Genomic DNA, 25705 nt, shown 5'->3' on the forward strand with positions numbered 1-25705 from the left:
GATTCTTTACCCATTGTAGTAGTTAATGTTAAGTGTCAACTTGTCTGGTAGAAGGGGTGTCCATGTGGCTGATAAGACATTATTTCTGGTGTGTCTGTAAGGGTGCTTCAGGAAGAGATTAGCGTTTGAATCAGTAGACCAAATAAAGATCACTCTTAGTGTGTGTGGGCATCATCTAGTGCATTGTGGACGTGAATAGCACAAAAGAGGTAGAGGGAAGGCAAATTTTCTCCCCAAATGGAGCTGGACATCAATCTTTTCCCACTCTTGGACTTAAGTGCTCCCTGTCATCAGACTTTCACACTTGGCCTGGGCCTTAAATTATTTGCTCCCTTTGTTCTTACATCTTTTAACTTGAACTGGAACTATACCCTATACTACCAGCCTTTCTGGATTCCAGCTTACAGGTAGTAGATCTTGGGTCTTCTGAGTCTCTATGATCTCTTAATCCAATCATTCATAACAAATCTCTTTCTTTATATCTATATATCTCCTATTAATTCTGTTTCTTTGGAGCACCCTGAATGATACACCTTTCAGTTCTTTTATTTTGAGTGCCAATCAAATGGTTTCATTAGGACAAAATGAATGAAAAAACTGTCTCTTTATACAGAAGCATTGCAATGTCATCTCTAGAACAACCTATATTAGCTGATTCAGCAAGTGTCCCCGGCATTAGTAGCTCTGCAAGTTGAGACCTGCTGGAGTCCAGAACCTCCTGCGTGGCCTGCCAAGGCTGCTCAAAGCAGTGAGGTGCTATCGAAGGTTTCTTCTTCTTTTAATCAGGACTTCTGTGATTTTGTAAAATAGTTTCTATTAATAAATACTGAAGAAAAATTTTTAAAAATTGTCCCACAATTGAGAGCTGCAGTTTCCATGTGAGATTAAATTTTATTACATAGCTCATGTCTTAAAATATTTTCTAAAAAGTTGCTTTTTTATATCACATTGGCAAGAGAGACAAATTTCCTTCTTGATGCTGGGAACACTATGTATGCTAGTTAGATGTCAAGATAGATCAAGGTGCTATGATAAGGATTGGAAAAAAAATTCTCTTTTAAATTTGAGAATCTTAGAGAGTTTACTTCTGAAATGAGGATACATAAGAAATATAATCAAAATTAGCTTTTATATTCATATAGATGGTGAGATAGTTTAAGAAATACTAAAATAAGCAGACATACTCAAGAAATAAATGAGTCTGCTAATTGCTCAAACCAATAGAGATCACCCAATTTAATCAGAAAATTCCATCTGCTAACTCTAAAATGACAGAGATTATTACAGGTATTTTATTTTTATTTTCTTTTAGACTCAAATTGCATGTCAAAAATGTTGTCTTTGGATTCTCTTGAATATTTATAAAAGCCATGACAGAATCCTCTATAAAACCCCAAGGCTGAGCTGGGTATGGTGGTGCATGCCTATAATCACAGCAACTTGGGAGGCTGAGGCAGGAGGATCAGAAGTTCAAGGCCGGCCTCAGCAATTTAGCAAGGTTCTAACCAACAGTGAGACCCTGTCTCAAAACAAAATAAAACAACAACAACAACAAATAACCCAAGGCTATAGACTAGTTCTACCAGAGACTCTTAAAGGGTGCTTCTGCAGGGCATTAGCATCCTTCAGTTTTTTGAGATCATCCATTGTCTCCTTGGTTTGTCTTGAAAGAGCTTCCCCCTCCCCTGCCCTTAACTACACCTTTGAATTTGGGATAAACTCAGAGCTTCAGAAGTTGACTGATACGTGTTCAAATTTTAACAGAAATCTCCAGGAAAATAATAGTACTATATTTTTAGATTTTTTTGGTTAGTTCTGATTCCATTTTTTAGAAATAAAAGTGATTCATTAAATGTTTTTATTTTAAAAGTCAGTGTCACAATTACAGTTTACTATTATCAAGCTTTCAAAAATACAATTTCCTTTATTTCCTAAAACCCCCATTAAATTCTCTCATAGCCCTTAACCCACCTAGCAAGGAGCACCCTCATTCATTGGCAGTTTCCCTCCACTGCCCCTGTCCTGAGTTGGGTCACCACCTTGTCCAGGGCCAGGTTTCATTGAGAATGGTGTCCCATGTCACAGGTTGTTGTGAATCAGTGTAAAAGTTCCTGTTGGCTCAGTGGTTCACAGCTGTTGCCAAACTAAGACCGGGGCAGACATTTTTCTGTTTCCCATCTCTCTCTGAAGCTCATCCTCCTGCCATATCTCCCACCTTCCAGGGGTTTGCAAGATGGAATAGGGAGGGGGAAAGAGAAGAACAGGTTGCCCAAGAAGCAAAGATCTTACCACTTTTGTCCCTTTGTCATGTTGCTTCAAGTCCCTTGCTTCAGGGGACCATAGCCCTGTCCTTGTGCCTCCGGGTCTCAGGGGATAGGTTTATCCCGGTAGAAATCCTTTTTCTTTCACGCTTCTGCCCAAAACACTTTGTCTAGGCTCAAATCCTCATTTCAACTGCTTACTTGCCATTCCTCCTATCTTTCCTATAGTCCTCTCTCTACTCCAGGACTATAGGAAGTGAACAGTAGGGAGTTTTGCGACCTTGTCTAGCTCTCTGCCTGTCCATCTCCCTCAGATTCTCAACTGAGTGAGTACAAGGAAAAGAAAAAAGTAGAGTTACTTCCTCAAAATATTATTCCCTTCTCCTCTGCATAATTATGTTTCTCCAGGCTTTTAAAATTTGCTTTTGTTCTAGAGATGAAAATGGAAAGGTGGATAACACAATAGATCATGCTATTTAAGAATGATCTTTTCAAGTGTTTTCTAAAACAACTCTGCATGGTATAGATTATTTTAGGTATCCATTAGTCTTCCCCTCGCCTCCCCAGCAGAACATGGGCCTCTGCAACACTGCTAATACACAGGGCTGCTGAAGCTATAGTTTACAAATTAAATTGCTTCATGTTAATTTGTGCATTTCACTGACATCCCTTAATTGGGAGCTTCAGATGAGCTAAGTGTTTTTAGTCAATTTTTTTTTTTTTTTTTTTTTTTTTTTTTTTTTTTTTGCTGCTATGGCCAAAAGATGAGACAAGAATAACTTTAGAGGAAGAAAAGTTTATTTGGGGGACTCATAGTTTCAGAGGTCTTAGTCCATAGAGAGCCTGCTGCATTCCTCAGGGCTCAAGGTGAGGCTGAACATCATAGCTGAAGAGTATGGCACAATATGATCTGGAAGGAGAGAGAGAGAGAGAGAGAGAGAGAGAGAGAGAGAGAGAGAGAGAGAGAGAGAGAGAGAGAGACACTCCACTCATCAGATACAAAATATATACTCCAATGACCCAATACCTCCAGCCACACTCTACCTGCCTTCAGTGACCACTCAGTCAATCCTGTCAGGGGATTAATTCACTGAGTGGGTTAAGGCACTCATACCCTAGTCATTTCTTGAGCTTTTGGAGAACACCTCACATCCAAACCATAATGTGAGGGTTTGCATCAAATCCTGACTTTAAAAGATTTTTCTTTATATTCTCAATTCTCTAACAAACTTTCACTTTAACAGAGGGAACAAAACCCTTAACTAACATGTAAAAACTAGATGGTAATGATGGCAATTTTTTAATAGAAAATTTTATCACAATGTTTATGATAGGTATTTATAACTAAAAGCAAGATAAATGGTAAGTAAGCTACTTTGGAGAATTGTACAACTAACTATGTAGTTCACTAACAAATATATAACTAATAAACACACATTTTAAATATTTATTTCCTATTTAACATTTGGAGTGATTTTCTGGGCTGCTTACAATTGAACGATTGGTAGAAAAGGAAGCTGGCTAAGTGTGAATAGAACATTTATAAGCATGTTTAGCTAATTAAGATAATTTAACATGAGCAGTACTTTAGCAGCATACTTTATGCTTATATGTCATTGCCAGTTTGATATGTCTGTTACTACAAAAATGTCAACATCTTAGTTACTGATTTATTTGAAAGCCACAAAGCAACATTTTCTTGAATGAATTTATGTCAGACTTTTCACTGAGGTTGGTTTTTCTTCAAATTAGCATGGATCGATGGGCTTTTCCTGCTTCTGGATTTCTCCCCTTGCATGACGGTTGCTCCTCCTAAACCAAAGGGAGAGACTGGACTCACATGGAAAGTGAAATCCAGTTAAATTAAATTCAATTTCTAAGTGGAAATAAGTGCAAAGGGATTGATGAACTAACTCTCCCAGGTCTGACTTTTCCTGGCAAAATTAAGCTTATTAAGTTATTAAGTTATTTTTAGCTAAATGTTATTTTACTGGATCATTTCAGTTTTTTTAATCCTATTTAGTTACAGGTTTGCCCCATTCAAACATCAAATGTTACAAGCTGATACGTTAAAAAATACATTTATAAAAAGCATTTCAGTCTAACAGCAGTCCCAAGAATGTTGTTTGCATAAATCCTCACTACATGCAGGCACCATTGTTCATCAGCATAAAATGGCCCCTCTTTCCTGCAAGAGATATCAAGGTATAATTCATCGGTGCATGTCAACACCTCTGTTTTCTCCATTTTATACTTATTTTTTAATTTGATTATTTTATTTCTCAATCAAAATTAGGAAAAATGATAATTGATATGCAAAATTAAGAAAAATGATAATATACAAAAATTGCACGTGTTAAATGTATACATTTCCATGAGCTTAGACATGTGCATAGACCTATGACACCATTACTTCCATCAAGGTACTAAACATATCCATCACCCCTAAAATAGGAAAAAATACTTTTAAGTCCTGTAAAGCAAAAACAAAAATGCAAAGAAAAAATATGTAGCATATGAGCAACAAAGGGCTTACAGCCTTCATGTAAAAGGAGTCTTTAGGTTGTTAAGAAAAAACAAAGGAGGAAAGAAGGTGGCCAAAGACCTGATGAGAAATTTGCAAAGAAACACAGATGGAAAATAAACAACAAAGCTTCATTCTGAGTGTGTGGCTCATGTGTCTTCAAGTTAAAAGAAAGAAAACACTGAAAAATGAAGTATAAATTTAGTTTGACTCTGAGCTTGGGGAGAGAAAATCATTAATTTTCTGAGATTCTTTCTCAAAATTTTTATCACTCATTAAGTTTCATTTATGAAGGATCCTAATATCCCTTAAAATTTTTAAATGCTAATTTTTTTAAATTCTAATTTTTTAAAAATGAAGAAGTCATAATAGATCTGGAGAAAGTGGCATGAGGAAGTACCATGGCATCAGAGGGACCCAAAAACTGTTGACTTCAGTTTTCAGTTCTAAGCTCAATCAGCTCTATAACTCAGATCAACCACTCCACCTCAGTGGACAGAGCTATTTCATATGCCTCTAATTCTAAGTCCCAGGCCACATTTACTTTGGAGTAAATCTAGATGCCAAGGACGGTCACAGACAGTAGTTTCAAACCTTATCCACAAGTGCAAGACATTTAGTACCCATCTTATTTCCAGGAATTCTCAGAGGTTTATGAACCTAGTGATCTTATTACCTATGATCTATACCTTATCCTTCTCCCCTATTTGTAGGCTCTTTAGTGGTCTACAGCTGAAAATTTCAAAGCAGACAAATATCCGCCCCCACCCCCCACTAAGTGATTCAGGGTCTTTTCGGGCACTGGGTGATACTGGCCTGAAGACCTCCAGGCACCAAGGTGGGTGGAGCTCCCTCTTCACCTCATCTCCATCACCAGGTCCCAAGCAGTACACCCTGGAGCCAGTGTGCTAAGAGAGATCAGCGACCTTGCTTTTGTCATTTCTTTTCCTATAGTTTCTGCTAGAACAAAGAGACCAGGCTGGACACAAACTTCACAGATCGCTTCAGCCTTTATTCAGGAACTGGACTCACTGGATTACACCTATGGGAATGGACCCACTTTCCTGGAAAATGAGCCACCGTACAAAGGAAGGGACTGGGCTTATATAGGTTATCCTGAGAGGTGGTCTAGTGAGCATATCAGTTTTCTTGGGCACCCAGGAATTTGGGGTTTGTTCTGTCAATCAGTGAAGGGGTCAGTTTGAGTGCTGAGGAATTTGAGCTCTTGGCTCAGGGGTCTGTGCATTGCATCTGGAGAGATTTACTCTAAGGAAGGTCAGATATCCTGAGAGGTTATCACTGTAGTGTGATGAGACACCTCCTTCCTGCCTGCAATTAGCACCAGGGAAAACATTTGTCTTGGGAGATCAAAGCGTCAGTGCATGGCTTTCTTTTTACTCCCCCTTTTTCAGGCCACATTATTTTGGGGAGTCTTCAAAAACCTAATAAATATTAGTTTCCATACTCCCAAGGGTACTGCTTCAAGTCTGGGGGAGTAAAGAGAGAAGGGAAAGAATTAGAAGGAGTCCACAAAAATAGGCGTGAAGCAACATGATCCAGACATTCACAGTGAACCTTCTTTTTGGCTGCTCCCTCTACTCACTCAGCTGAGATGACTCAGATGGTCAGGGAAGTCCCTATCATGGCTGGGTAACATACTCAGGGATCATCTGGATTGAACATTGCCATAAACTTTCAGTGTTCTAGGAGTAGGTCTGTCTGGTTTCAGGAGTCTAAGCACCAAACAAAATGTTTCCTTGAAATCACCCACTAGTTATTTAGTCTTGTTGATTTTGAGTATTTTCTGACTTTCTATCAGAGTGGTAAGAATTCTGGGCTTTGTCTGAAAAGGGCTTTATCTGCTAGTTGGCTGAAGAAAATACAGGAAAAATGGGCCTGTTTGGGGGCATCAGAAGGAGAAAAGTCACTCTCATCATACAAATTCTTAGCTCATCCTTCATTATTTCAAAAGCATCAACTGAAGTGTCTTAGGAGTTGAATTGTTCCCTCCCTCCAAACATATGTTTGTTGGAATTCCTAAGATTCAGTACCTTAGAATGTGGCTGTATTTGGAAATGAGGTCATTGCAGGTATCATTTAAGATTTGAAAGCCAAAGAGCCCTAGAGATTGCCAGTCTCCCCACCCTCCCCAGCCTCCAAGAACTAGGAAGAGGCAGAGAGGGATTCTGCTGCAGATTTCAGAGCAAGAGTGACTCTGATGGCACCTTGGTATCAGACCTTCAGCATCCAAACTGTGAGATGATAACTTTCTGCTGTTTTAAGCCAACCAGTCTGTATTACTGTTACATGAGCCATTGGAAACTAACACAGGGGCCTACTATGTACCAAATCACACTCTAGTAGTTTTGGATTGATATCAAATAAAATGTGATCTAGTCCTCAGGAAAATGCCAGATAGGAAAGAGAGTGGGGGTAGAAATATTAATAGGTCTATATTATTAAGGGAAGATTTTTTTTAAAAAAGCCCCAACACCAATACCCTAAAATAAATGAAGAATTGAGGTGGGAAAAGTGGAGCTCTGATAGAGTGCCCTAGATAAGATGCCCATGGTCTTCTTCCTTCAAAAGTCCTGGGATGGCAGCTATGGAGATTGCAAAAGTAAAGGAAGCAGTAATCATTAGGAGACAACATGAGGTCACCAAGAACAGGACCTGTCAGAGTCAGTTCAGTTCCTTTCATAGTAGTCATTCAGGTAGATGATAAAAAGTAGCAGACAAGTGTAGTGAAATTTTATAGATGCTTGACAGGTGTCCTTATGCCACCCTTGTGAACAAGATGGAGTGGCTGAGTTAGGGATTCATGAACAGCTAAACCCATAGAGTGATAACTAATTGATGGAGCTGTGCCACTTTGGGTGGAGGCTTCCAGAAGAATAACACAGGATTCTTGCCTAAAAACTTCTCTACTCAACATTTTTTTATCAGCTGTTGGAAAAGGTGGGCATTACTAAATTTGTGTTGGATGAGCCACATGACTCCATTTACATCTGGATGTACACCCTGGGCTCTCAATGCCCCACAGGGAAGCTAGAAGATGCTTTAAAAGAAGTGGTCAGGTTGGTGACTTAAAGAGAATAGCAATTATGCAATTCAAGAAACTGGTGAGGTATATGAGGATACTCATCCTAAACAATAGACACCTGAGAAATATAGGACAGCCAAGAAATAGTGTGTTTTACTTGGATAAAGTGTGATTAATAGGTCAAATGACAGGAAGGTAATCTCAACTTGGTATAGGAAGGAGCTTTCAAAGAAAAAATTCTGGCAATGAAATTTGGAAGATGGCAAATTTTTGTGGGTGAATCTATAAAGTCAATAAAAATTCTAGCAGGTTGTTTGAAAGGAATTCAACAGTTTATTCTAAATATATAGACTGGAGATATAGAAGATCAATCAATTGTAAAAAAGGAGTAAAGAAAATAAAACAAAGAAGGTCATACAATAAAGCATTGTGACCTGGTGCATCCACAAATTAATAAATCAATGGCACAGAAGAAAACTGCTCAGCATCTGACCCATTTATGAAAGGGAACTTGGTATGTGATGGAGGCAGCACTCAGATCAGTGGCAATAGAGGTAGACTGTCCAGCGGTGTTGAGGATACTGATGGACCAGAAAGAGGAAAATAGAGTTGGAGAACTTGCACAATATATCAGGGTGGATGTTGATGGATTAAAGAAGTAAATGTGAAAGATAAACTCTAAAGCAAATAGAAAAAAATATAGAAGTAAATGAGTAGAACTTAAAACTCCTAAAGGTCCAGGGCATTAGAGAGAGATTATTCAACTATCTATTTTAAAATTAAGAACTTTGAATGAAAACACATGCAAAATTATCAAGAGTCCTGAGAGATTAGGAAAAGTCATTTACAATGTCAACATCAAGAGGTTAATATTTAGGCTATACAAGAATACCACAGGTAAATATTTAGACAATAGAAGAAAACCCACTGGCAGAGCTTAGGAAATCTATTTGGCAAATAATCCTATCAACGTGGTCTGTGAGACCTGGGTTTCCTCACGTATTTGTTCAATAACTATGTATTCAGTGCCATCCGATATAACTACTGTTCTAGGCACTGGGAATACCACAGATAAAATCTCTGCTTTAAGTTATTTAAATACTTCACAATGTTTTCTCCCTCAGTAGAAAAAAAGAAGTTTACTTCTTCGCAGTGGATTTTTCTTTAAAGTTACAATCATACAATTTTTAAATTGAGGGATCCCTTAGAGTATATTACTTTTTAATCCCAATTTTTGCACAATGATAAACAACTACTCAGGGGCACATGGGGATAAACAGCTCACACTTTGCCAGTGTTCAATCTTTCAGCTCAGTGGTTCAGAGAGCCACAGTGCCTTGGGCTGAGTCTTGGTTCTTCCTCTGTAGCCAGCCAATAATGTAATGCCAAGTAGTTTCTATAGATACCTCCTTGCATCTGAGCCTGTTGTGTGGCTAAGAGTTCAAAGGCTGTGGCAATCTGGTTAATAATAACTTCCAGTACAGTTTATAAGAAATGATTTTCCAGTACAGTTGTAGTTTAGCATATAAACTAGAGTTTTATAGCCCTAGCTGCTGTCCTGTACCCAGGTAGCAAGACCATAGTGGCAATAATCCTCTGGGGTGGCCAGCCTTCCTTACCCCAGATTTGTTGACCTCCTAGATCAACTCATTTCCAATGGATCTCTTTTTCCTTGGCCCTTGATCTTCATACAAGGGGATCCCTAGGTCTTTTCCAGAGACAAACAGTCATCCAATTGTAGCATCTCTCTGGTGGGCAGGTTATATGTGTGTGTGTGTGTGTGTGTGTGTGTGTGTGTGTGTGTGTATATATATATAATCAACCCTTGCTTATAATAGATTGACTTGACACATGGTTCACAATATTTCCACTATTGGAGCAGGAGTGGGGTAATGCCACAGTCTTGGCTGGGCACAAGATCACGAGCCACCACACATCTTTGTTGATTCAAACAGCAATTCTTTATTCCTGAACTCACACCTGCCTCTACACACACGTTCTGGGGAAATCCCAGTTCTGCCGCCGTCCAATTCACCTACTCCACAAGGCTTTTTTCCAAATACTTTCTGAATCTCACGAGAACTCAATGGGAACTCAGGCAGCAGGAACGCCCTATTCCCAGCAGCAATAATCTTCAACATCGAACTTCCCTAAAACCCCTATTGTCTTAAACCTGAACGCCTTAAACCCAAGGAGCGGGATACTTCCTCAAACCTGCAGGATACACCCTAATCCTGGATCCACCCTCGTCCTTGAGCAAGGTCACCTTTCTCAAACACACATGCAATGGCAACAGCGAATTCCAAGGCAAGTCCATTTAACATGGGGTACGCTGGCAAGGAAAGTTCGATGCGTCATTCCTACTTGGCAATGGCCCTCAGCAGGGTAGAGCCCCCATAGTTTACCAAAGGAAACCAAACTAAATGATAGACTAACAGTTTTGTCTATTAACCTGCACAGGTTAAACAATGTAAGGTAACAAAGATAAACTAATAACACCAAACAAACCCTAGAAATCCTGTATAAGCTAGAGTGTCAGTCCCTGTCCCATAGTCTGCTTATCAGCTTCCAACACCAGAGGACCATGGCGGCAACGGCTCATAGACAAGGTGGCCAGAATGATAAAGTCCAGCTATTATGAAAGTAGGCCACAACTCAGTGTCAGTTCCCCAGCATTTGAATTAGGACTCCTACAGCTGATCCAGACCGTGCATGGACATACAGGGAGAAAGGCTTTGTGAGATCCAGGAGTCCTAGTCCATGTGTACTGGTGAGTGCTCATTTAAGATCCTCAGTGGAGTTTTTTGTTTTGTTTTGTTTTCTTTTGATTTGATTTGTTTTTGCATTGGTCTCCACATTAGAGGATCCCATTCTTCCCCTTTAGTGGCCTCATTAAGGGGTTTGGCCATAACTGAAAAGTTAGTGATCCATATCTGACAGAATTCACCACTCAAGATCTGGCAGCTGGTGGAAGGGATTGGAATTGAGCAAGACTGTCTTGTATGTTTCCTTTTAGGGCCAAGTTGCAGTTGTCTCTGAGTCAGATAGAAACAAAGGTGATTGACAGATTTGGGCTTTCTTCTTTGAGACTTTGTAGCCAGTTTCACATAGGAGAGTGAGAACCAGTTATGTCTCCTTCATACAGTCTTTTTGGATTGCTCTGACCAGCAACAGATCGTCTACATATTGGAGTAATGTGTAACAACATTAGAGGTCAACATCCACGTCATTATTTAGGAAAGATTCTCAAATCAGAATCCAGCACCTTCCTGAAGATGGTTGGTGAGTTTTTGAAACCTTGTGGTATCCTAGTCTAGGTCCATTGACCTTTGTTCCCGTTGGAGGCTTTCCAATGGAAGGCAAAGAGGGCTGACTTTGTGGTGCCAGTCAAATGCAGAAGAAGGCATCTTTAAGGTTCAGAATGTGAAATAAGCTGCATCAGCTAGGAGCTAACTTAGAAGAGCGTATAGATTGGGGACCACAGTATGTAAGGTGATTTATTGCATGTAAATCTTGAACTGGCTGGCTGGTAACCATCAGTCCCTGGTTTCTGGACAGGTAAAGAGGTTTATTCCATGGTGATTGGCAAGGGCTGAGAATTCCATATTACAAAAGTCTGTCCAAATGTTTTTGAATTCCAAATTGTGCCTTATGAGGAATATGATATTGTCTTAGGCAAACCAGTATGGTTCCTGCTTTTAATTCCACCACCACTGGAGGAATGTTTGGGCTAGACCAGGTGGATCATCCTCTGCCCATACTCCTGGTACCTGGAAAGGGAGCTCTGGTCCCTGCTGTGGTGTACTACTAGCCTAAAGAGGCACCACTCCACTTCCCGGGGAATTGTGAGGGTTAAAATCCTTGCTTTAGGTTTTCCCAATGATAGGACTGCCTGACCTTTTGCATCAAAAGTTATCTGGGCTCAGAGCTTTCTCAGCAGGTCTCAAAACCATCTGGTATGTAGAAGATCTCATGGACCACTTCATGGCCTGCTAAATTGTAACTCCGGGGCAATAGAAAAGGGTGATGATCCTGTAGCCAGAGGCTCCCACATTGCCTTCTGTGTTTTTAAAAGTGGGACTACAGGTTGGGTCACCATAGAATGGTGGGCCCCAGTGTCCACCATGAGGTCCATAGTTTGGCTCCCTATGAGCATTTGGAATGTAGGCTCCTGGGCCCACAGGGATTGAGGCTGGTCAATACTAATCCTCATTATAATTTTCCATAGCTACCAGCCCACATAATCTTTCTCAGGGGCATCACAGTGGTGTCTGTGGCTTTGATCTTCATGGGGGACATGTTTGTAGGGCTAGTATTGCCCTTGAATGACTTGGCTTCTCTTATCCTGGTAAGGAGTAGCAGCAGCCCATTTTTCCTCCTTCAATTGGGGGCATTTATTTTTCCAGTGGCCCTGGTAGTAGGCACATTGGTTTAGTCTCAGCCTACCCCAGGTGAGGTGGTTCGTCCATCCACACCTTCTGGCTCTGCTTCTGGTCCTGATTTTGACAGTTGTTTTGGCTTTACCTGGAAATTCTTTGAATTTTATACCCAATAGGAAGATGGGTGTGGAAGTTTATATTTTTGTAGAAGTCTACATAACAGTATTATATTTTTTGAGTTCACAGAAAGTGCTTTTTGTCCCATTTTTTTAGATTAGTCAGAGGTTTTACCACAAAAAACAGGAATAACATCATCAAATCTGTTGCCAAACTTAGCTTTTAACAAGGCAGAGAACCAAAATATAGAAAGTCCTAACTACACTGAGTTCCTTGCAGACGTTTTTGTTGATATTTTGTTAATAAAAACAGTTATGGTGAGGGTCTCTGGAGAAGCTTAATTAAGATTATTTGGTGGAGGAGGGGATGCCACTACAGGTTTACCCAGCTATAGACATGGTTACTTATGCAATTATGAAACCACATATAATTTTCAATTGCCTAAAGAAAGATTAACGTCACTCGGGTGGCTTTTCAACAAAGACAAGAACAAGGAACATAAATAATGCTCACTTAATTAGAGATCTGAGCTCAGAACAATCTGGTTCATTTGAACAATGTGCAAGCCTTTCTTTTGACTCTGTCTTTCTGCTCAGTAGGTGGAGCCAGGTGTCCTCATTAGAATAAAGTAAACACATTCAACCCAATTATAAGTGGCAAAAAAGATGTGCCCTCTGTCTTCCAGTGTTGCAGAGTGTGGCAACCTGAGAATACTGGTGCAGCAAAGTGAAGTATCAAGGAACATGAGCTCCAAGTCAAAATCCATAGGGGTTATCGGAGCCCCTTTCTCAAAGGGACAGGTGAGTATAAGGCCTCCGCTTTGAATAACTGTACTTTATTGGATATTTAGGACTTTAAAACATGTAAGATGCGACTTTCCGGTTACTTACGTTTTTCTCTACAATCTGGGCGAGGAAAGGATGTTTTAAAGTCCTCTCACCATTTCGAGACATTGCGTAATTATGGTCTCAAACCCACTTACTCCTATGACTCCCAATCTCAATTTTGTTTGAAACTGAATGTTTATTCGTTTACTCGTGTTGAACCAAAATGTTTTTATTTTGCATTGAAATGGACTATTTTTCAGTGCAGCGTCTTGTGTATCTTTTGTTGTTTTGGTGTTTGTGATGCTCCTTGAGTATCCAGAAGGAGAGGAGAGTTTAAGAAGACTCATTTGTTCGGTTATGTAGTTCGTTGAGTAGAAATATTTAATCAGTGGTGATCTTCAGAATTGTTTTAATTTGGATAACCTAAAAGATAGTGTTTTATGCAACTTTGTCAACAATTCATATTATTTTATGGTTTAAAGATTCTCTGAAACCCTTGGTCCATGAGCTGGTAGAATCTGTCCTGTATCTTCCTGAGTTGGGGGAAAATACTGCAAGTTGGAAACACTGTCTGGACTAAGGGTTTATGAAACTTTCAGATTGTCTTAGAGCTATCTAAGTGTGAACCAACACATATCATGAACATTAAATTGACAGTTCTTTTCCCATGTCTGGACACATTCATATTGGTAATTATAATGAGATGACAGGATGCCTTCCAGACTTCAACATGGTCTGGGCTTAAAGAGGAAAATTAAAAAGTCAAACTGAACAGGACAGTATGTGAGTTGAAATTCCAAAGGTTGAGGTTTTTTTTTTTTCTTCTTTCTTTTTTTAATGGACTCCTCCCAGTTTCTAAAAATTTAAGAAGACTTTCACCCCTTTTAATTTTGAAGTCTTGATGTGCACTCTGACTTTTTACTGCAAAACAAATTGGGAGAGGTCAGAGGTTAGAGGCCCCAACTGCATTTGAACTGTCTGTAAATACTGCTTCCCTTGCCCTGGAAACCCTCTAAAGAGGCCTCCTAGTAGAGGGACGTCCTGCCGACACGGGTGTCCTTTAAAATCCACAATATCCTCACCTATTTTTCAAACAGTTTGCAACAGTAAGAATTGAAAAAAGCAACAAAAAGGTAGGAAAGAAACTCCACATCACGCACAACAAGAAGACTGGAAGCTGTACTCCATGTGTGTATGATATGTCCAAATACACTCTACTGTTGTGTGACTCAGAAGAACAAATGAAACATTTTTTAAAAGGAAGGAAAGAAGGGAGGCAAATGGAAGGAAAGGGGGAGAGAGGGAAGGAGTCCAAACATGTTCTGGCTCTGGGGCATCTGCAGAAGCCTAACCCTGCTGACAGCCCCTCTGGGGACAATGACAACCTCTGAGGTATAGTGTGTCAAAGTGCCACTGAATGCATTTCCCATTCTTAGTAATCCCCACCACCACCACACCCTGCTCTTCTCCCATTAAAACATGGCCGTGATAATGAAACTTATTGTCTCATTGTTGTCAGGACAGAGAGAGAGAGATTTTTCTATACTAAGCCATAAGGGAGATGTGTGTGTGTGTGTGTGTGTTGGGTGGGGGGGAGTGACAAACATATAAGCTTTTGTCCGCATTTAAAAGGGATAAAAATTTGACAAAAGGCAAAAAAGGGAAGACTAGAAGGCAGATGATAGAAGGTTGAGTCTGAGAAAGAGCTCCTTTCTCTGCCTTGCCCCTTGTAAGGCATCAAGGAAACAATAAGGTAGGTATTATTTTTATCTAGCAGTTAACAATGTTCAGAGAGGTGTGGTAATTTGCTCAAGGTTACATAGCCTTGACTATGTGATTCCAGACAAGGCTGCTTCATTGCAAAATCTATGCCCCTGACTTGCACTGAAGCCTATTCAGAGAGCTCAACTCCATAGTAGATCTGATACTTGTGGTCCATTAGGGACTGGGCTCCATTTAAAAAGGCAGTGGAACTTAAAAAGCAGTTTCCAAAGTGGACAGATGAACCAAGCAACAGGCAAAGATTAATCCCAAGAAGCAGTTTGAAGCAAACAAATAAAACAAAGGCTAGAATATGTCACTCTGAGAAGTTTAATGACAGCCTTAAAACAAATACAGTGTCAATTAAGGGACAGATGAAATTTCTTCTAATGTTGGAAAGGGCAAGGAGAAAAAAAGGCCAGGGAGTTTTGTCAAATTGTTTTTGACCACCTACTGTTTGTCAAACCTACATGACAACATGTAGTGCCATAAAGTAAAGAAATTTAGATTGAAATTGAACAAAGGAGAAGAGACAAAAATACAAAACTAAAGACAGAGTATGAACCAAGTAGGACCTTACTGGGAGTTAAAGAGGGAGAAAGTCCATCTCCTTGATCAACGGTTGGTCATCTCCTTGACCAGAAGTTGGTCAGGGGGTACAGGTTACAGGTGGTATCAGGTTCCCTTATACAGGAGGAACAAGTTACCATGCTGTAAGGCAGGGCAGGGTAAATGTAGAAAACACTAATGTACCATGTATCTCAAAATAGTTAGAAGAGATTTTGGATGTGCTCTTTCTAGTGACATGATAAAAGTTGAAGGTGATGGATATGCTAATTACCTGGAGTTGATCACTATCCAATGTATACACGAGTCAAGATGTCACCCTGTACCTCATAAATCTATCCAAATATTGTATGTTAATCAAAAATAAAATACAAAAAAAAAATTCAAAAGGATTGGAGTAAAGGAGAAAAATATGTCAGGAAGAGTGTGTGCCAGAGACAGGAATTTGACAACAAGGATTTGCTTGGCACCTTGGACAGGCCACCTGTCACTTGGGGAAGAAATATTTGCTTACTTTGGGGCCACAGCCCCAATCCTAGGATAAACACGTCTCTTTTGGCATGTCTTCTCATCTGATAAAAAGAAATAACTTGATGTATCTAAAAGTCCTGTTGGAAATTAAAACCAGAAAGATATTTTTTTAAAAAATGTTTTCTTGGGACCCCTATCAGTGGGGACTTGAGGCGGACATGCTGGAAAGGAGAGGCATGTCCATTCCCAGGTGTGGAATCAGCATGGGTGTAGTTTCTTATGACTGTTTAAACAGGTCAGAACCTGAAATTTCTGGGCTGGTCTTTATGATTTCAGCTCCCAGGTAGTGATTTTCCTGTTGCCTGCATTCACCACCCCAAAAGGCCCTAGGTACTGCTGTGAGGACCTGTACACAGGCTGGTCTCGCCCAGACCACGTTCTTTCCCTTCTAATGCCTTTTGCCCAAGCTGTTCCCCTGAATTGCAAAATTTTTGCATCACCCTGTCATGTTTTTCTGACCACCTCCTCATGTTGCAAGACTTGGCTCAAAGATCATGTGGCCACAAAGCCATCACTGACCCACCCTGCCTCTTGCAGAGTTAGGAGTACTGTTTGGTTACTAAGACACCTCATATCTGTATTTGGTTACTAAGACACCTCATATCTGTATTGCCGCAACTACTCATGTAACTGGTATTAAACACCCACATTTTTTCTATGGGTTTATGAGTGGCTCAGAAACAGGGGCCTTTCCTTTTCATTATTCTATCTTCATCTCTCACGGTGCTTTGTGCTGTGTGGATAGGTGGTGTGATGGGAAGAGGGGCTGCAGCATTGGAATCCTGAGAGCAGGATATAAACAGAGGCTCTGCCACTCAGTAACTGCTGTCCAGCAGGAGAATCTCATAACCTTCATGATGGGATTCTGGTTCCTCTTATTTGGCTTTGATGTGAAGATTAAATGAGAGGATTTAAATTCCAGGGTCTATAGGATCTCACAAACTGATAGATAGGATTCAAGTAATGAAAAGTTCTTGTGGGCATTGGGTGGTCATGATCACGACTGAAATACTTTACTTTTTAATTGTTCAGCCACGAGGAGGGGTGGAACAAGGCCCTACAGTCTTGAGAAATGCTGGTCTGCTGGAGAAACTTAAAGAACAAGGTAATTTTTAAGTTGAAAGATGATCATCCCGATCTCCTTCCTAGTGAAATGAGAACTCCTGAGAAAACAGAATGTTTGTACGGATGTTTATATCACAGAACTGCAGACTAACCATGCACCTGTATAGCCACATGGTAACAGAGAGGCAGGGTTTGGGAAAAGCACTCAGTAAACGTTGTTGTTGGAACTTCTCATTCGGAAGTTTTGTCTTCCCAACCGAAGTGCTGTACAAAAGAACCTCTGTGGCAAGAACTATGGGATTGGGGAGGATGCTATGGGAGCTAGTAGAATTAAATAAAAACCAAGAGGTTTCAGGAAGGAGACTACCAAAAGAGGATCCCAATTTGTGAAAGAAAAAAAAAAAAGAAAAAGAAACAGTAATAATAGTATTAGGGGCACCTAGGTTTTACATAGTAGGTATGTGCACGCACACACATTTGTATGTGTAAAACGAAAACGAAAAAATTATATGTTTGTTAAAGTTGAGGCATAAGTATATGTTATCTTTATATTTGAAAAACCCTGATGAAGTGTTAATGAAGTCATGGAACAACTGAAAGCTTCATGTATTTCTGCTAGGAATGCAAAATGATACAGCCACTTTGGAAAGCAGTTGGACAGTTTCTTACATAATGATTCATTTACCTTTTGATCCAGAAGTTTTACATATTTTCCCAAGAGAAATAAAAATCAAAACAAGAGACTGGAACATAGGTACATCTCAAAAACAACATGATATGTGAAAGAGGCAACAAAAGACCACATACTGTATGCTTCTATTGATGGAAATTCTAGAAAGACAAAAGTATAGCAATAGAAGGCTAATCAGTGATTCCTGGGGGTGGGGTAGGAATAAAAGGAACGGAATCCTGGCGAGGTGGCACATGCCTGTAATTGCAGTGGCTGAGGAGACTGAGGCAGGAGGATCATGAGTTCAAAGCCAGCCTCAGGTACGGTGAGACACTAAGCAACTCAGTGAGACCCTGTCTCTAAATAGAATACAAAATAGGGCTGGGAATGTGGCTCAGTGGTCAAGTGCCCCTGAGTTCAATCCCCAGTAGCAAAAAAAAAAGAGAGAGAGATGGAAATGTTCTGCATATGAGTTGTGGTGGTAGTTACAAGATTATAGGTATTTCAAAAACTCATCCGTCTGTACATTTAAAAATAACCAAATTTTAGTGAGTTAAGATTATAGCTCTTAAATCTAGGAAGGAAGGGAGGGAGGGAGGGAAGGAGAATAGAAAGCTTGGTAAATGGACTTGGTTAATTTGGTCACATCTCATCTGAGATGATACCTCTTGGAGGTGTTACTGAATCACTAACACCCAGACGTAATAAATGAACAATGGCTGAACTGATCCCAGTACACAGTTTTACAGGAAGCTTTCTAGTTTTGAAACCTTTTTCAGGCCCTTTTAGGAAGCACACTCAGATCCTTAGGGACTTTGGGTTACCTACAATTTTTTTTCCTATTAAAAAAGCTACCAAACTTGCTGAAGCAGAGGCTAGGGGCTAAGCACATACTTGATTCTGACAGCACCATCCAGAGCCAGGTCCTAGAGGACCAAGGAGAAAGCTGAGTTACTTCAGCAGGTGACAGTTTGGATCAGGACCCTTCAGTTTTTTCTTTGAAAGCCACTGTTACCAGGGCCTCTGTAACAGAGCTACCGTTGAGAGCCTGGGGCTCAACTTTCTTTATTAAATGGAAAAAAAAATGTAAGTAGAAATTTTCAGAATGGCAAATGACCAAAAGAAAAGAAACCTGAAAGAAAAACAAACCTCAACCCAAATAATCATTAATACAGAATCAAAAAAATTTAGAAAATGCTGGTGTACTCTGTCTTTGGGGTGCTTTAACTGTTTCTTGATTACAAAAACAAAGTATGCTTATTATAGCAAGACAGAAAGTACAGAGGCAGAGAGAAACAGAGGGACAGTGGTAAGGACAGTGATGCCTCCTGCTAGGTCCAAACCAGAAACTGCCACTGTTCTTTTAGTGTCTGCTCTAACTGGATTGCTTCAATAAGTGCTCATTGAGGGCTAGGTATACAGCTGGTGCCAGAGTGAGGTGATGGTGCCGACAGGACACTGTCAGGCAAAAGCAGACATTTCCACCTTCACCACATTTACAGTCTTTTGGCCTTTGCTTATACTTTTGAAAATACTTATTTTATACATTTGTAACCAAACTGATTTGCAATCTATTTTTATTTAGTAACTTGAAACTTTTAATTGCAGAGTGTGATGTGAAAGACTATGGGGACCTGCCCTTTGCTGATGTTCCTAACGACAGCCCCTTTCAAATTGTGAAGAATCCAAAGTCTGTGGGAAAAGCCAACGAGCAGCTGGCAGATGTGGTGTCAGAGGTCCAGAAGAACAACAGAGTCAGCTTGGTGCTGGGTGGAGACCACAGGTCTTATGCAGTGGCTGTCCCCCTGCGGGTCGGGCACAGCAGACAAAAACACCAATATTTAATACTCTACTTTGCCTTAAAAACAATTTTTTTAGGTTCCTACTTTATTACCGAAACGGACTTAGTGGAATTTGCAAAGTCTCACAATATCTTGATGTTTATCAATTACAGCAGGAAACAGGAGTGGATTTTAGCCAAATAGTGCAGGCTTCTATTTCTAAATAAGTGATGCTTGTTGTCAGCTAATTTTTCCTAATTACTTATAATACCTAGAACTCAATTGGTTAACAAGTTTTTAAAAGAATGTGAGCACTTTTTTTTTTTTTTTTGTATCAGGTATTGAACTCAGGTGCACATCCCCCACCCTATTTTGTATTTTATTTAGAGACAGGGTCTCGCTGAGTTGCTTAGTGCCTCACTTTTGCTGAGGATGACTTTTAATTCGTGATCCTCCTGCCTCAGCCTCCTGAGGCACTGGGATTACTGGTGTTTGCTACTACACCCAATTATAAGCATCATTTTTTTTTTTGCTGTATAATTTTCAGCAAGCAATTACATCACCATTTACATTTGTAGTGTCAGATATTTAGGTTATTTTCAAATTTTGACTATTATAAAGTATGACAATTATTTTTGTGGATGAAGCTTTTTTAAATGTTTGCTCTCAAGGATGCTATTACTGGAAGAAGCCTAATGACATCAAAAAGTAGACACATTCTTGAGCTTTGATATGAGAGTCAATGAATTCACAACCCTCAACTTTGTGTTTTAAAGCCAGCTGTTACCAGGGCTTCTTTAACAAATATATAATTGAAAGAGTGGGGCACACTTTCTTTTTTTAAGTGGAAAAATTTGTAAGTGGAAATTTTAAGAGCAAAAAATGCCGAAAAGTCAGGAAACGTAAAAGGAAAAACGAACCTCAACCTGGACATCAGGCACGATTGCTCTCCTTTTGAGAATCTGATAGTTCTGGATTCTCTGAATGATGCCTAAATGCTCACAAGTTGGAAACTTGGGCATTGTATAGTAAATTCAAATCTTTTAACTTTTGTGCAAGGCACGACTTAGATTTTCCATTCTGGCAAAATGTGTGGAGTTTAGAGTACTTGGGATGGATCTGAGGGGCCTGAACCCAGTCAAGAGTGGGACATCAAATGTGCAGCAAGATTGTAGACACAGCAGAGGCTCTGAGCACAGAATAGAGTGAGAGAACCAATGACTCTAGTGTATGGAAGAATTGAGTGATGCTTTCCAATTATGAAAGAGTCAAATTTTAAGAAAAATTGACTTTGTCATAATTCACTTCAGAGAATTAAGTATCTGCCAAAATGGAGCTGGATTTAACTCTAAGAATTGAACAGTATCTCATGTGAAGGAATCTCTTATGTGGCTAGGGTTTGATGCATACTTATTTATTTATTTTTTTGGTTAAACTATATAATGCAATTTTATTACAAGGTGACTTAAAAATATTTTAGTAAAATGATAGCAGTGTAACTTAAACATTTTAGTAAGTATTAAGTGTAAGCTATACCTTCTCTATTGTCATAATTCTTTAATTGGCATCTAATTTAAAAGTCTGTAAGAAATAGCTACTTGAGCTGGGCATGGTGGCTCATGCTTGTAAATCCAGCAGCTTGGGAGGTTGAAACAGGAGGAACGGGAGTTCAAGGCCAGCCTCAGCAAAAGTGAGGTGCCAAGGAACTCAGTGAGACCCTGTCTCTAAATAAAAATACAAAATAGGGCTGGGGATGTGGCTCAGTGGTCGAGTTCCCCTGAGTTCAATCCCTGGTACCAAAAAAAAAAAAAAAGCTACTTGGACTTAAATCCTAGCAGGCAGATTAAGTGAGCTAATGATATGATGTAGGTATGTAACGATATTGACAACTTGAGGTTCATACAAAGTTTCTTCTCCTCCAAAGTTTGGCAATTGGAAGCATCTCTGGCCATGCCAGGGTCCATCCTGACCTTGGAGTCATCTGGGTGGATGCTCACACGGATATCAACACTCCACTGACAACCCCCACTGGGAACTTGCATGGACAACCTGTGTCTTTCCTCTTAAAGGAACTGAAGGGAAAGGTAAAAGACTGGTTGGCACTGCTTTACAAAATAATCTTGGCAAGTAGGAAGCATCCTAAATCATTTTACATTGATATAATTGCAAACCATTTTCTCTATGCTAACAAGCAAAACAATGGTTGTTAAAGGGGGTAATGTTCTCTGTCTTTACTTTTCTTCATAGTTTGCAAACTGACTCCATAGGCAATTGTCTCTCTGTATCTACGGGGCATTGGTTCTAGGATACTTAGCAGATACCAAAACCTTCAAATGCTCAAGTCTCTTATACAAAATGGCCTAGTATTTGCATATAACCTATGCACATCTCCCATATACTTTAAATCAGTTCTAGATTACTTACAATATCTAATATAAATGTTATATAAAGAGGTATTATTCTGTCTTGTTTAGGTGATGATGAAAAAGTCTGTACATGTTCAGTATAGACCAAACCATCATAAGCCTACCTCTATTTTCAATCTGTGTTTAGGGGAATTCACAGATGCTGAAGAATATCCTCTCTCTGGATTCTTAAACTACCCCTTAGAGGTTCAGAGGTCATCAACTTTCCAAAACCACGTCAAGTATATTGTGAGGGAAGGAGCAGAACTCGGTCTCCTGGTTCCCATCTCTTCCCACTACACATCACACCACCTCTCCTCCTTATGAAGTATCCCCTGTACATCAGAGCTCTTCAAGAAAAAGTTTTCAATGCAGATTACAATGATTTATCACTTCACATTGATGGCAGAAAGCACCTTCTTTTCCAGAAGACTTAAGATAAAATTCTAGATTGAGATTTAACATTGTGGCTCATAATTTTTATTGATGTTATAGTATATTAATATCTTTATTGATAATAATTATATTTGTCCTAATGACGATTCAAGGGGATTCAAACCTTGTACTGTTAAATACTCAGAAGTAACTTTTTTATAAAAACTGAGGACCAACAAATGTGTTTATAAAATTGCAAAATGTCAAGTTAACATATGGGAACAGCCAAGGTTGGCTCCAGGACAAAGTGGTTATCAGTCATCACATTATGATATGAAGAGCAGCAACAAGTCTTGTCCTACATTCCCCTTAGCTACTCTAGACTTAATCCAGAGGACTTGATCTTTAGCGAGAAAGAGAAGAAGGAAGCTACTAAAGTAAAGAAAGCACATTCATTTCTTTAGTTTTGAGGAAGCAGGACCCAGCAGACTTGGGGCACAGAACAGGGAATGCTGTGTTAACATGGTAAGGCAGGCATTCCCTTTATTTATCTTAAAAATAATACCCTCTAAGTTTATATTCTAAACATTAAGATATACATAATCCAACAACTGTCCTCAACATTACCTGTAGGATTTACTCAAGAGAAACACATTTAACTAAATGGAAACATTGCCACTTTAGATCCCTGATGTACCAGGATTCTCCTGGGTGACTCCCTGCATATCTGCCAAGGATATTGTGTATATTGGCTTGAGAGACGTGGATCCGGGGGAACAGTAAGTTTATTCGTTGATGTGATTTGTCTTTATTTTTTCTTTTGTGTGTTAGATGTTTACAGCCCCAAATGAACACCTCTATATACAAACACACACACACACACACACACACACGTATCTATATACATTTACACACACATATATTTATTCAGGGTATTTATATCTTGACTTGCTGTTAAAAATCAAATAAAATTACATGCATACAGTTCACAGAAATTAAAATATTTTATATACTCTTTACCAGTAATCTTTCTTTTTAAAAAATAAAGGGAAGAGGAGGGAATTGAGTCAGCTTTATTAATTGTAGATTATTTTAATATCTCTTCTTTGATAGCTACATTGTGAAAACTCTGGGTATTAAATACTTTTCAATGACTGAAGTGGATAAGTTGGGAATTGGCAAGGTGATGGAAGAAACACTCAGCTATCTACTAGGAAGGTATGATGCTCTCGTGTGCATGACATAAGACTTGCTAATGATACTAACTGATGTAAGTTATTAATGAAACCTTTGCATAAAAATTATGGAACCTTTGGGTTTGCAGAATAAGAACTGTAGTTGTCTACTAAATATTAAACCACCAACTTTAAACTGAAATACTGAAATCCTTTCCCACTTCTTAAAAGAAAGAAAAGGCCAATTCATCTGAGTTTTGATGTTGATGGGCTGGACCCTGCTTTCACACCTGCTACTGGCACACCTGTCGTGGGGGGTCTGTCCTACAGAGAAGGTCTGTACATCACAGAAGAAATTTACAAAACAGGTAGGTAAAAACCTGAGACAATAAAGAAGCAAGTGTACACTCAGCTAGTATGTGTTTATGCTCCCTGATCTGAAAACCAAGCCCCACCCATCACTTGATGCAATAAGTAAAGAATATTCTATTGGTTGCTCTCTCTTTACTACCAGGTAACTTTTGAAGTTGGGTTCTGCTGATATTAAAATAACAATTTTATAAATTACATTATTCACATTTTTTGTTGTTGTTGTAGGGCTACTCTCAGGACTAGATATAATGGAAGTAAACCCATCTCTTGGGAAGACACCAGAAGAAGTAACTCGAACAGTGAACACAGCATTAGCAATAACCTTGGCTTGTTTTGGAGTTGCTCGGGAGGGTAATCATAAGCCTAGAGTTAACTACCTTAATCCACCTAAGTAAGTGTGAAAACAAGATATAAAAATCCCAGTGCTAACAACATAATTACCAAATCTAATAATATACTTAAGCCTAGTTATCCTCCTCAAAATCTATTCTTTCAGAATTTTTTTTCCAATTTATGAATTCTACCAATTCCTGCTTGAAAATTCAAGATTTGAAAATTCAAACTTTTGTACAATTAAAAATGTGTATTTCCCATTTTAGCAAAATACAACTTTAGAGAGAGGCATGTTAATGTCCAAATAATATGCTGGCATCGAAAATAAACACACACCAATACAAGCTCTCCAGTGAGGAACTCCTGATATTAGGAGGCAGAGCCACCCAACCTGGAGAGGTAGCCATGTGTCCTTGTTGTTCAAAAGACATAATTTTTGTAATAAACTCTTTATAATAAGACTGTGTTGTCCTATGATTAACACACACACATATGAAAAAATATATATGTGTGTGTGTGTGTATGTATGTATGTGTGTGTGTGTGTATATATATATATATATATATATATATATATATATATATATATCCCATTTAAAACTGCTGTATTTTTAAGTCAGTGAAATCATCATTCCCAAAACATTGTCAGAACTTAGTGAAGCTCTTAAAACTCTGGCTCTGGTTTCTTCATCTGTAAAGTAGATAACCATAGGCTTGGGCAATCTCTAAGTTCATTAACATTATAGATGACCCTATTTTACTTTTCCTAAACCTCAAACATGATATTGGTTGATATTTTAAGCACAGTTGCTTTTCAGGTTGCAAGGGAAGGAGAAGATATTCCCTAAATCTGTCTTGGAGCCAGAGAAATCAAACTGCTTTTCTGTTTCTAAGATGTCCTAATTCAGATTAGAATTCCACCTAAAATTGTCTGTGACTACAAAATGTCTTACCGTTTTTAAGCATCCTAAAAACATACCATCGCTATGGAACATGGGAAAGAAGAAAAAACAAAAGAAAAGAAAGAAACATTTCTTCCCCCTTTCCCCAAAGTACACAGGAATCCAAGGAAACTAATGAAGCAGGCTCCATGGTAGAACTTTTAGTGTGTTATTCTAACAGTTATATGTTAAGAGTCTCTACCATCTGATTTTTGACATGCAACTTAGAATTTTAAACCTAGCTATTGCCTCTATGGCTTTTGTAATATAAACATTTTATTGAATGACGTAAGAGTAATCAAGATGTGCCATTATAATACAATTGTCCAGTAGAGTAGACATAAGTGGTTAATATGATGAAAGATTAATAAAGTTTAAAACTCAGTTCCATATTCAAATGTTCAACGGCCACGTATAGCTATTAACTTCTATACTAGATAGCATAGGAACAAACATTTCCTTACTGTAGAAAGTTGTATTGGACAAAGCTGCTTTAAAGTTACTAAAATAAATAAAGAAAGAAAGAAAAAAAAGAAAGAACTTTTTAGGAAATAATGAAAATAAAGGCATTTTCTTCCC

The 25705-nt window shown here is 39.0% G+C and overlaps 2 protein-coding genes across 2 annotated transcripts in view; one reads left to right on the forward strand and one right to left on the reverse strand.

Annotated features, from left to right (window-relative positions):
- Nucleotides 1-3206: 3206 nt before the first annotated feature.
- LOC308649774 (mediator of RNA polymerase II transcription subunit 23-like) overlaps nt 3207-25705 on the reverse strand; it is a 30408-nt gene continuing 7909 nt past the window's right edge. Inside the window, exon 6 of the mRNA XM_081295603.1 lies at nt 3207-4449. Within this exon, the coding sequence (XP_081151729.1) occupies nt 4426-4449 (24 nt within the window). The 3' untranslated portion in view covers nt 3207-4425. The remainder of the gene's footprint in view (nt 4450-25705) is intronic.
- On the forward strand, nt 13003-24287 carry LOC308649773 (arginase-1). The gene is made up of 8 exons (XM_081295601.1): nt 13003-13124; nt 17043-17115; nt 19354-19528; nt 21451-21610; nt 22991-23085; nt 23420-23524; nt 23713-23849; nt 24079-24287. Exons 1-8 carry the CDS (start codon nt 13068-13070, stop codon nt 24246-24248), a joined length of 972 nt encoding a protein of 323 aa, XP_081151727.1. The 5' UTR covers nt 13003-13067; the 3' UTR covers nt 24249-24287.

This window comes from Spermophilus citellus (genome assembly GCF_964194105.1).
Source record: "Spermophilus citellus genome assembly, chromosome: 5".
Classification (NCBI taxonomy): Eukaryota; Metazoa; Chordata; class Mammalia; order Rodentia; family Sciuridae; genus Spermophilus; species Spermophilus citellus.